At 56.5% G+C, this 11,330-nt stretch overlaps 1 protein-coding gene across 2 annotated transcripts in view; it reads left to right on the top strand.

The window, feature by feature from the left end:
* Window positions 1-315: 315 nt before the first annotated feature.
* Window positions 316-11,330, top strand: part of GNG4 (G protein subunit gamma 4) — a 34,502-nt gene continuing 23,487 nt past the window's right edge. The window contains exons 1-2 of one of the 2 annotated variants that reach the window (XM_036277628.1): window positions 316-412; window positions 7,929-8,036. In XM_036277628.1, the coding sequence (XP_036133521.1) occupies window positions 7,950-8,036 (87 nt within the window). In that variant the 5' untranslated portion in view covers window positions 316-412; window positions 7,929-7,949. Of the gene's footprint in view, window positions 413-7,475; window positions 7,512-7,928; window positions 8,037-11,330 lie in introns of those variants that run through there. The other variant, XM_036277629.1, reaches the window with a different exon arrangement.

The following is an 11,330-nucleotide window of genomic DNA, read 5'->3' as shown; positions in this document are numbered from 1 at the left end:
CTTTTCATACTAAGAAAAAACACATCTGTTTCCATTTGGCAGAGGTCCGGCTAGAGCTGGGACAGTGAGAGGGAGTGTGGCGCACAGGTCAGGGGAGGCCCGGGGCGGCCTGTGGCTGTGTCCAGTTGGGGGCTCCCTTTCTGCCTTTCCCTCACCTTCTGCCCTGGGCTCTGGTACCACTGTCCCCAGGCTTCCCGAGACAGCTGCCGAGTGTGAGCAGAGGGCACCGTGGGAGCCGGGCCATCTGGGGGACACCTGGCTTGCGCGGCGCCCATCACTCATCTCTGGTTGTGGTTTTAGAGAGAGCCTCGCAGCGAGAGCCCTGAGCCAGCCTCTCGTCTGACGACTGTCAGCTGCTGCTACCTCCAGCCTGTCCTCCACCCAGGCTTGTCACCGTGCCACCTCTCAGCAGGTAAGGACGAACGAATGGTAAGAGCGGTTCTCTCTGAGGGCAGGCATCTTCCCGGCAGCGATGGGGGGGCGCTGTCAGGATCCTTTACCTGTGGCCAGGTGCTCACACCATCACATTCTCCAGCAGTTGTCATTGCCCCCCACCCCCCTCCAAGCTCATTTCACCAGTTACCCGCCACCTCACATTCTCCATGAGCGGACGTGCCCCACGTGGGGGCAGCAGTGGGAGGCGCCCCAAGCCATCTCCGCGGGTGGGTGCGGGGCCTCGCCGGGAAGCCAGCTCTGCTCCCTTCAGCAGCTCACTGACAAGGGCAGGCCAGCCAACTCCCCACCCCGCCATCCGTCTCCGCTGTTGGTACCTTCAGGCTGGCTGGGGGTTCTGTGCCCACTGGCAGTAGCTGCCCCTCAGGCATCTCCCAGGGAGACAGACTGGCTCTCTACCAGATGAGACTCATCAACAGCTCGTGCAGACATGTCACGTTAGGGAAGATGGCTGAAAAGGCACCGTGATGCCCACAGTTCCAGAAATTCTAAACACTATCCCGAGAAAAGTCAGATCAGCAGCACTGGGGGTCAACCACCCTGACCGCTCACTGAGTTATGCACAAGGTACAGCCTGTCAGAACCTCCACGGACCGTCTGTGTGTGAGTGGTTCAGTGTGCTGGGGAGAAGGAGCTGTCTGACCACATGGTGACAGGGCCAGTCCTTTCTGCCTGGTCTCAATAGACCCAGGAGTCAGGTTAGTGGTCCAGCCGTAGCTTGGGTGCACACAGTGAGCTCCATTCCATCTCCTCTTTGTCCCCACTTCCGTTTTTCTTCTTGGGTCAAGATGTGGTATAGATACTCACATGCATACATGAAAGAGACATTCATCAGTTCATGTAGGAGTGTGGCATCTGGACGGTCTCAAAGGACAGGGGCGTTATTCAAGTGGGACTAAGAAGTGCCTGGCCAGATGGTCAGGAGCTCAGGGACCTTCCCATGGGGCCACATCTTTAGCTCCAGTTGGCAAACCCATTTCCTCCTCCCTTGCCAGCCACTTCACTGGGTGACCTTACCTACCTGGGGGACGGGAAGCCTCCCTGCCACCTCACTCCCAAGTCAGGCAAGGTAAGGATCACGGAGGGCAGGTCTGTCCTCGGACAGCAGGGAGACCAAGTGTGTGGTGAAATCCTGTTTCTGCCCCGAAGGCCCCACTGGGTGGCGAGGGGGGTGGTTGGCCAAGGGGGCAGCAGCTTCAGGGAAATGCTTCCACTCAAGAGTTTGGCAGACTTCGGTTACTGAACCACCCTGAACATGTTTCCAAACTTGAGATTGGACCTGGACCTGTGAGTTCCCTTCCAGTGGTAACATTCAATGATTGGAGCCTGGCTACTCAAAGTGTAGGCTATGGACCAGCACCAACTGGGACCAGTTGACACTGCAGACTCAGGACCAGATCCCAGCTCACTCTGTCAGAACCATCGTCAAGGCCCCCAGGAAAGTTGAAAGGGGACTGATTTTGAGAGTCCCGCAGGTACCTGGGACACCTTGCAACGTGATTTGGTGACATGGAGGAACAGGAAAGTGGAAACATCATGGCCACATGGGTCTCCACCTCCAGTACCTGCCAGAAATCAGCTAGGAGGGTGCATGCAGATGCCAGGTCTGTGGGTCACAGGCTGGGTCTGGGCACAGGTGCTGTAACCATACACGTGGGGAGAGAGTGTGAACCCACACACAACACAGTGCACGGTCATAAGTGCCATCTGTAAAGGGGGTCTGTGTGCTGAGGAGCACCTGCCCCCACCGATGCCCCACGTCCCCGTGGCTAGTCCCTTAGGCACCCTTTCACCGGCCTCTCTAGTTGCCTCTTCACCTCCTTCCTGAGGAGTGGAAATTGGGGGCAGGAGGGCCTTCTGCTTTGTTGGTGGTGGTGCTTTTAAGGTGATGAAAAAGAGATAAATGTGCTGAGGAGAAGGCACCAGGAACATGGACATCGTGGGGAACACTGGGTGAGTGGGGGGCAGAGCCGTCAGGAGGGGACTGTCCTCCCATGTGAAGAATGAGCCTTGGGTGAGGGGTGCTCCCACAGTGTGGCCCAGCTTCAAATACATTCTCTCAGGGCCAGAAGCAGAGCATCCCAGGTCCACCCCACAGTGGTCCAGGTCTGTGACCTTGCCCTGGGTCAGTCCCCAGCAGTCAGTATGACCAGGCAGCTGAGGCCAGGGCCTCTCTCATGCCTCCACAAGGGAGAAAACCCTTTCCTGCAAGTCCCTGTACTTTTCCCCGAGTGTCCCGTTGACGAGGACAAGCTCCTCCGCTCTGGCCTGCTGCAGGGAGGCAGGGAGGTAAGAGTGTGGCATTTCAGCCCCCGCGGCAGCAGGTGGCCCTGCTGGCTGGGACAGCACTTGAGAGCAGCAGTGGGTGGCCAACAGCAGGCCCTGGTGCAGTGAGTGGCTGCCATGCTGAGTGGGGACAAGGTGCGGTGGGCACAGAGGTCAGGGACAGGGGCTAATGAGGTTCTGCCTGAGCAGCCCCAGTGTATTCAGTGGAAGTGAGATCATCCACTCCAGATGCGAGGCCAGAGGTGGAGAGAAACGACGGAAATGGAAGACTGAACCCGTCAGGAGGGAAGGGAGGTGACTGGCGACTGGGGAGATGGTCCGGCCACTGTGAGGACCCGCTGAGGCTGGCCTGTGGCTGTCAGGGCACCAGCCCCAGCGTGGGGGTTTCTCCAGCCACACTTAGCGTCCTTCAGTGTGAGGGAGGGGGCAGAGCTGGATGGCACAGTGTCAGGTTTTAGGGACAAAGGCAAGAAGACAGGTCTTGGGAGCACGTGCTGGGTCCTGTCATTAAGGCTGCCTGCGGAGGTGACCAGAGCTCGGAAAGGCTGTAATTAAGGTGACAGTATGGAGAGACACGGTACCTCAAGGCTGAAGAGGAGGATCCAAGGCAGTGGTCAGAGGGCAGTGCCTGAGCAGGGACACAGGTAGTGGGGACGGAAGGACTAACAGAGGATGTGAGATATCTGAGGGTCCGTGAGTTTCACTCCAGGTGCTGGGGCCCTACCCCCACCCGGACACAGAGGAGAGCGCAGCTCAGCCATTCTGGGTGTGGAAAGGAGGTACTGGGGACACATGCTTCTCTTCTATAGGAAAGGAGATGAAACTGCTAAGTCAGGGCCAGCCAGTCCCGTGGGTCCCGGGTAAGACCAGGCTCTGGTCCCGCTGGTAACATTTTCTCTACACTGACACTACACTCACACCCACCCTCATGTACACACACTCTTGCACACATTCACACTCATACCCACACTCGCGCTGTCATGCACACCCCCACTTTCTCTCACACACACACCCATGCACACACACACTCCCACACAGTGCACAGCCCCCCTCCTCTCTGCCCTTCCCCTGTGGCTGTCTGTTCTTCCCTCCTGCTGATCCTGGCTCAGCACCCTTCTCACCCATCCTTATGGTCTCTGACCTCCCCCACTCCTAACAGCCCAAAGTCGGTGACAAGGGAAGAGAAGGGTGGATGCTGGAATGGGACAGGAGGCCACGATCTGAGGCCGTGATTGTAGGGTCCTTTTCACTTGCGTCAGGCAAGGAAGGCTGAGAACGAGGTTGGGTCTCCTCCCTCCGTTAGTGAGCGTGCACAGGGACGCAGACGCACATCACGCACACTTCGGCGGAGTACAGTCTCACAGGCGCGAACACGCACAAGGACACCGACACACATCACGCACACTTCGGCGGAGGACAGTCCCACAGGCACGAACACGCACAAGGACACCGACACACATCACGCACACTTCCGCGGAGGACAGTCCCACAGACACGAGCACTCACAAGGACACCGACACACATCACGCACACTTCGGCGGAGGACAGTCCCACAGGCACGAACACGCACAAGGACACCGACACACATCACGCACACTTCGGCGGAGGACAGTCCCACAGGCACGAACACGCACAAGGACACCGACACACATCACGCACACTTCGGCGGAGGACAGTCCCACAGGCACGAACACGCACAAGGACACCGACACACATCACGCACACTTCGGCGGAGGACAGTCCCACAGGCACGAGCACTCACAAGGACACCGACACACATCACGCACACTTCCGCGGAGCACAGTCCCACAGGCACGAGCACTCACAAGGACACCGACACACATCACGCACACTTCCGCGGAGGACAGTCCCACAGGCACGAGCACTCACAAGGACACCGACACACATCACGCACACTTCCGCGGAGGACAGTCCCACAGGCACGAGCACTCACAAGGACACCGACACACATCACGCACACTTCCGCGGAGCACAGTCCCACAGGCACGAACACTCACAAGGACACCGACACACATCACGCACACTTCCGCGGAGGACAGTCCCACAGGCACGAGCACTCACAAGGACACCGACACACATCACGCACACTTCCGCGGAGGACAGTCCCACAGCCACGAGCGTGCACAAGGACACCGACACACATCACGCACACTTCGGCGGAGGACAGTCCCACAGGCACGAGCACTCACAAGGACACCGACACACATCACGCACACTTCCGCGGAGGACAGTCCCACAGGCACGAGCACTCACAAGGACACCGACACACATCACGCACACTTCCGCGGAGGACAGTCCCACAGCCACGAGCGTGCACAAGGACACCGACACACATCATGCACACTTCCGCGGAGGACAGTCCCACAGCCACGAGCGTGCACAAGGACACCGACACACATCACGCACACTTCCGCGGAGGACAGTCCCACAGCCACGAGCGTGCACAAGGACACCGACACACATCACGCACACTTCCGCGGAGGACAGTCCCACAGGCACGAGCACTCACAAGGACACCGACACACATCACGCACACTTCCGCGGAGCACAGTCCCACAGGCACGAACACGCACAAGGACACCGACACACATCACGCACACTTCCGCGGAGGACAGTCCCACAGACACGAACACGCACAAGGACACTGGCTCACTTCCGCGGAGGACAGTCCCACAGGCACGAACACGCACAAGGACACTGGCTCACTTCCACGGAGGACAGTCCCACAGGCGCGAGCACGCACAGGGACGCCGATGCACATCACGCACACTTCCGCGGAGGACAGTCCCACAGGCACGAACACGCACAAGGACACCGACACACATCACGCACACTTCCGCGGAGGACAGTCCCACAGGCACGAGCACTCACAAGGACACCGACACACATCACGCACACTTCCGCGGAGGACAGTCCCACAGGCACGAACACGCACAAGGACACCGACACACATCACGCACACTTCCGCGGAGGACAGTCCCACAGGCACGAGCACTCACAAGGACACCGACACACATCACGCACACTTCCGCGGAGGACAGTCCCACAGGCACGAGCACTCACAAGGACACCGACACACATCACGCACACTTCCGCGGAGGACAGTCCCACAGGCACGAGCACTCACAAGGACACCGACACACATCACGCACACTTCCGCGGAGGACAGTCCCACAGCCACGAGCGTGCACAAGGACACCGACACACATCACGCACACTTCCGCGGAGGACAGTCCCACAGCCACGAGCGTGCACAAGGACACCGACACACATCACGCACACTTCCGCGGAGGACAGTCCCACAGCCACGAGCGTGCACAGGGACACAGACGCACATCACGCACACCTCCGCAGAGGACAGCCACACTGGATCATGACACACGGATGCAGATGCACGTCACGCACTCCTCCGTAGAGCACAGCCCCACAGGATCCACGACACACAGACGCAGACGCACATCACAGACACCTGGGGGCAGAGGACAGCCCCCAGGATCACGCACAACTCTGCAGAGGACAGCCCCACAAGAACGACACACCTGCACAGAGGACAGCCCCCAGGATCACGACACACGGACGCAGACGCACATCATGCACACTTCCTCGGAGGACAGTCCCACGGGGACGAGCAGGCACACCCGCGGAGGACAATCCCACATGCACGAGCACGCACACGGACGCAGATGCACATCACGCACACCTCCGCAGAGGACAGTCCCCAGAATCACGACACACAGATGCAGATGCACGTCACGCACACTTCCATGGAGGCCAGTCCCACGGGCACGAGCACGCACACTTCTGCGGAGGACAGTCCCACGGGCACGAGCACGCACATGGATGCTGACGCACATCACGCACACTTCCGCGGAGGACAGTCCCATGGGCACGAGCACGCACACCTCCGCGGACGACAGTCCCACGGGCACGAGCACGCACAGGGACGCCGACGCACATCACGCAGACTTCCGCAGAGCGCAGCCTCGCAGGCACGGCACACGGCACACGGCGCACAGAGACACTCGCTCCTGGACACGCTAGCACACTTCTGTACGGTGAGTGGTGGGTAAGGGCTGCTTTTCCTCCATTCAAACCCCCAACTCCTCCTGACTCTTCTCTTCCTGTTGAGTGGAAGTCCCGAGCCAGGACAGAAGACGCACCTATTAAACTCGGGCTTAGGCGGCAGGTCTGTGTCTTATAATAAGAAACTCTTTTCTTAAGTTGTCTGGACAAATGCAGCTGCCGTCATGCCTCCTCTGGGCCAGAGAATTGGCATGTGCGGGAGCAAACCCAGGTGGCTTGCACACCGAGGCACTGGCCGAGCCTCCTCAGACCTCCCTGTGTGTCCTTGGGAGTCATGTCCCCTGTGTGACCCGTCCCCAGTGCTCAGGCTGGGTGACGAGGCCTCCTCTGAGTGCTTTTGCATTCTGTGGGCATGTTCCTTCTTGTGGAACAGATAACATCTTGGTCATGTGGCGTCATCACATGCTTGTCAAGAAGTTGTTTGCCCTTCTGAAAAAGCAAGTCTGTGCGTGTGTGTGCCTGCACAATGAATTTGTTTTTAAACTACACTCACTTCGTGGTTTAAAAACAAACTCCCAATATAATATCTGTAGACTTTTGGACTGATAGCAAATTTTAAATGAATAATAAAGCACTTTTATTCGTGGATAACGTGTGCTTAGGGTTGCAGATTGCTGGGCGAGGCTGCCTGAGCCGGTGGGCAGACCCCTGAGCTCGGCTTCCAAGCTGTGAGTTTGGGTTCTGGGCTCACAAATGTGGGCTATGGGACCTTTCACTATTGGCTTAATTTCTCTGAGTTTTGAATTTTCTCTACTTACAAAACAAAACGTAATTTTTTTCCAATTTCATGGGCTGCTGGAGGAATGAATGACTTATTTCTAAGAAATCGCTGTACAAATGATAAGGTATTACTAACAGTCATGGGGGCAGCAGAGTGACTGGGACCATCTGTGACCTGCTGCTCCCTCTCCCAAGCTGAGAGTCTTTCCAAACAAATGCACAGTCACTCCAGCGGGCCACTCCTCTTACCCCAACACAGTGTCTCCCAAAGGCTCTGCTGGACAAACCAAAGGTCAGCGGCAGACAGGGCTGTGCCTCGCCTTTGGAAAGCAGCACCTGCAGCCCTTTCTCTTTGTCCGTTTCAGGGCTGCGGGATAAAGGAGGGCATGTCCAGTAACAGCACCACCAGCATCTCACAGGCCCGCAAGGCCGTGGAGCAACTCAAGATGGAAGCCTGCATGGACAGGGTGAAGGTGAGCACCCAGCCCTGCCCTCTGCCCACACCCACCCACAGCAGTCCTCCCACGTCCAAGGCTAGGAAGGTGTTGGTGTGTCACCCAGCAGAGCTTGGTGGCTGTAACAGTCACAGCTGATGTTTGCTCCAGCGTTCCGAGTGTGCCCACAGTGCACGAGAACTCCATGAGGAGTCTCCAGAAGTAGGCTGGTCCTCACAGCTCTGCTTAGTTCCCCTGGCATGCCAATGAGCAGGAAAGAGTTCAGCAAGATTAGTCATAGTTTTTGCCCGATCGAGTGACTTGGAGGTCAGACACCACTGGATATTATGACGGTGCTTGGGGGATTGAAGCATAGAGCCATGCACTGCGTTTGTCAGATACTCCTTTGGGGAAAATGCAGGAAGGGGCCAGCCACCTCCTGTGGGGAGCATAGGTCCCTTCCTCTGAGAAGACTGAAGCAAGGTGAAGCCACCTCTTGTCCAGGTGCCACTTGGAAGCAGACAGGAGGCTCTAAAATGCTGTTTAGGTTTGTTGACTATAATGGGGTTGGAGCCCCGTCACCTGCAAACCTAAGTCCTGTTTCTATGGTCTGTGTATACAAAACCAGGGGCTCACCAGCCATCTGGGATTTAAAAAATGACAGAATCCATGGGGCAGTGGGTGACTCCTGGAGCCACTGTTGGAAGAGCAAGCAGTCCCTCCTAGAGACCCCCTCACTGCAACCTCCTTCATGCTCCAGTTACGGCCACAGAGCCAGTTCCTGCCACCATAGGGTAGTCACTCCCTTCCCCTGGGGCTTGGAAGTGCACACCCCCAGAGGCAGGAGACATGTCCAGAAAGTGGCCTGCCCATGTTGGAGTCAAGGAGGGGACACAGTGCAGTGCAGTGGTGTGCAGCCGTCACCACCGTCCAGCCTTAGAACGTGTTCATTATTTCAAACTGAAACTCTTCTTGTTAAACACAAATGCCCCAGCCTGAAGCCTTTGTTGTATTTTCTGTCTCTATGAGTCTGTCTATTCTAGGTACCTTGTGTGAGTGGAATCATGCAGTATTGGTCCTTTAGTGTTTGGCTTATTTCATTTAGCATGTCTTCAGGGTTCATCCACCTTGTAGCAGGGTCATTATTTCCTTCCTTCTTGTGGCTGAGTAAAATTCCATTGTATGGAGAGGCCACGTTTTATTTATTTTTCTGTGACACATCGGCTCGTTTTATCTCTGCTTGTTGTGAATGGTGCTGCTTTGAACAGGCATGCGAGTGTTTGAGTCCTGCCTTCCGTCCGTGGGATGTAGCCTAGCAGTGGAATTGCTGGATCACACAGGAAGTCTGTGTTCAACTTTTTGAGGAACCGCCACACTGGTTTCCATAGAGGCCACAGCATTTTAGTGCCCTGCAAAGACGCACAGGGGTTTGTTTCTCCACATCTGCACCAACATTTGTTATTTTCTGCTTGTTCGTTTTATATTACAGTCGTCCCAGTGGGTGTGACGCTCACACATGGTTTTAGTCACTAGATACCCTTCACTTCAGGGCTGTGGCTTTGGTGGGAAACCTATTTGGTGCAAATCTTGGGAGAGAAAAAAAGGTGCGTGTTGGTGTCAACTAGCCAGACAATAAAGGAGGGGTGCAGAAATAGAGGAACCTCTCAAGGACATTCCACAATGACATTGTTAAGGACCTCAAGGAGAAGAGTCATCAGAGGGAGGAAGCTGGCTTTCTGGGTGCGTGAGAGGTCACTGCAGGGAAGGAAGAAGGAAAAGGGAGCCTGGTACCCAGCCAGTGTGGCTCAGTGGATGAGCGTCGACCCCTGCACCAAGAGGTCACTGGTTCGATTCCCGGTCAGGGCACATGCCCAGGTTGTGGACCCGATCCCCAGTGGGGGGCATGCAGGAGGTGGCCAGTCGATGTTCTCTCTCATTGATGTTTCTATCTCTCTCTCCTCTCCCTTCCTCTCTCTCTAAAAATTAATAAAGAAAAAAAAAGGGCAGGGAGCCTGGGCTGTGAGTAGCAGAGGGAAGCCACGCGCACGGAGGAGAGGAGCAGTGCTGGGACGAAGAGCCAGATCCAGATGGAGGGAGAAGCGGACAGGCTGGCCGCATGGGAGCCTGCAGAAAAGGGACTGTGCCCTGGGCCCTGGACAGGGCACTGAGCTGCAGGGGAACAGCTGGAGGCTTCAGAAGAAATCAGTGCAATTAGTTCCACAGAGCTGGCTCCCAGGTGGAAGCTCCACAGATGGGGACCCAGGGGACAGAAGCAGAAAGGGGCCCATGGCCGGCATGTGTGCAGCCAACTGCAGAAGCCCCTCCAGGCTTTGTGTTTTAGGTGCTCAGAGGAGAGTGTCTAACATGGTGGGATGGAGAGAAGGAGGGAAGGAGGGGAAAAGGAAGGAGGAAGGAAGGATAGAAGGAGGGAGGGAGGAAAGAAGCAGTTCACAACTCATGAGAATGAAAGGGAGGTCTGTTACCATAGAGAGAGGGAAAAGATAATTGTATTAAGCAGTTGTTTGGGTTGCAAAGGTAATAAAAAGTAATAGTGTGAACTCAGAGAGGTGTCAGCAGTATGTGGAGGGAAAATGTAGCCAAAATACTCACTATCATCCTGAGGTCCCATTTGTGCCCCCAAAGCATCATTTACACAAAAGCACTAGTACGGATGTAGACTTTATTCCAGATTCTGTGGGAGGAGGAGGGCAGGAGCCTTTGCAGCACATGACCCACAGCCAGCCCCAGCCATAGGCAGGCTCAGAGCCCTCCACACACAGCCCCAGCACCATCTGTGCCCCCAGCCTCATCAGTCAGCGTTTGAGTACCCCCCCGACTCAGCCCTCTTCCCAAGGGCCCACCTGCTCCCCCAGCAAACACACACTCTTCTCCATCCTGCCTGGAAGCTCTCCAGGGCATTTCCCAACAAGAGTTGGTGCTCCTCGCTGAGAACCAGTATCAGCTTCTAAAAAGTGTGAATCTGTTCTTTCCTCAGGAAAAGAATACCTATAGCCTTACGCTTTTTCTTACTCGTTAGGGACTCAGGCAATATGCAGTTCTATCAGGAAAGTACCTATGTGACATGACCAACAAGTAGGGAGAATTGGCCGGGCCATCGGCAGATGCAAGCTGAGCCGTGCAGGAGGCAGGCGGACAGGTGTGCCGCCTGTGCAGCCCAAGAGTTCAGCTGCAGAGAGGTTGTCCTGTGAGAGAGGCACAGAGGTGGGAGCGGGCCAGGTGACAGGCTCCAGCAGGGCTTCTGGGGGCCACCTCTCCCATTTGGAATCGCCTAGAGGGCCTGGTTCTCCTGCCATGAGGAAAGGGGATTGCTGA

The sequence above is a fragment of the Molossus molossus genome, unplaced genomic scaffold, assembly GCF_014108415.1.
Source record: "Molossus molossus isolate mMolMol1 unplaced genomic scaffold, mMolMol1.p scaffold_m16_p_23, whole genome shotgun sequence".
Taxonomy (NCBI): Eukaryota; Metazoa; Chordata; class Mammalia; order Chiroptera; family Molossidae; genus Molossus; species Molossus molossus.
Note: the sequence above shows the minus strand (reverse complement) of the source record. Positions and strands in the feature narration are given on the sequence as shown.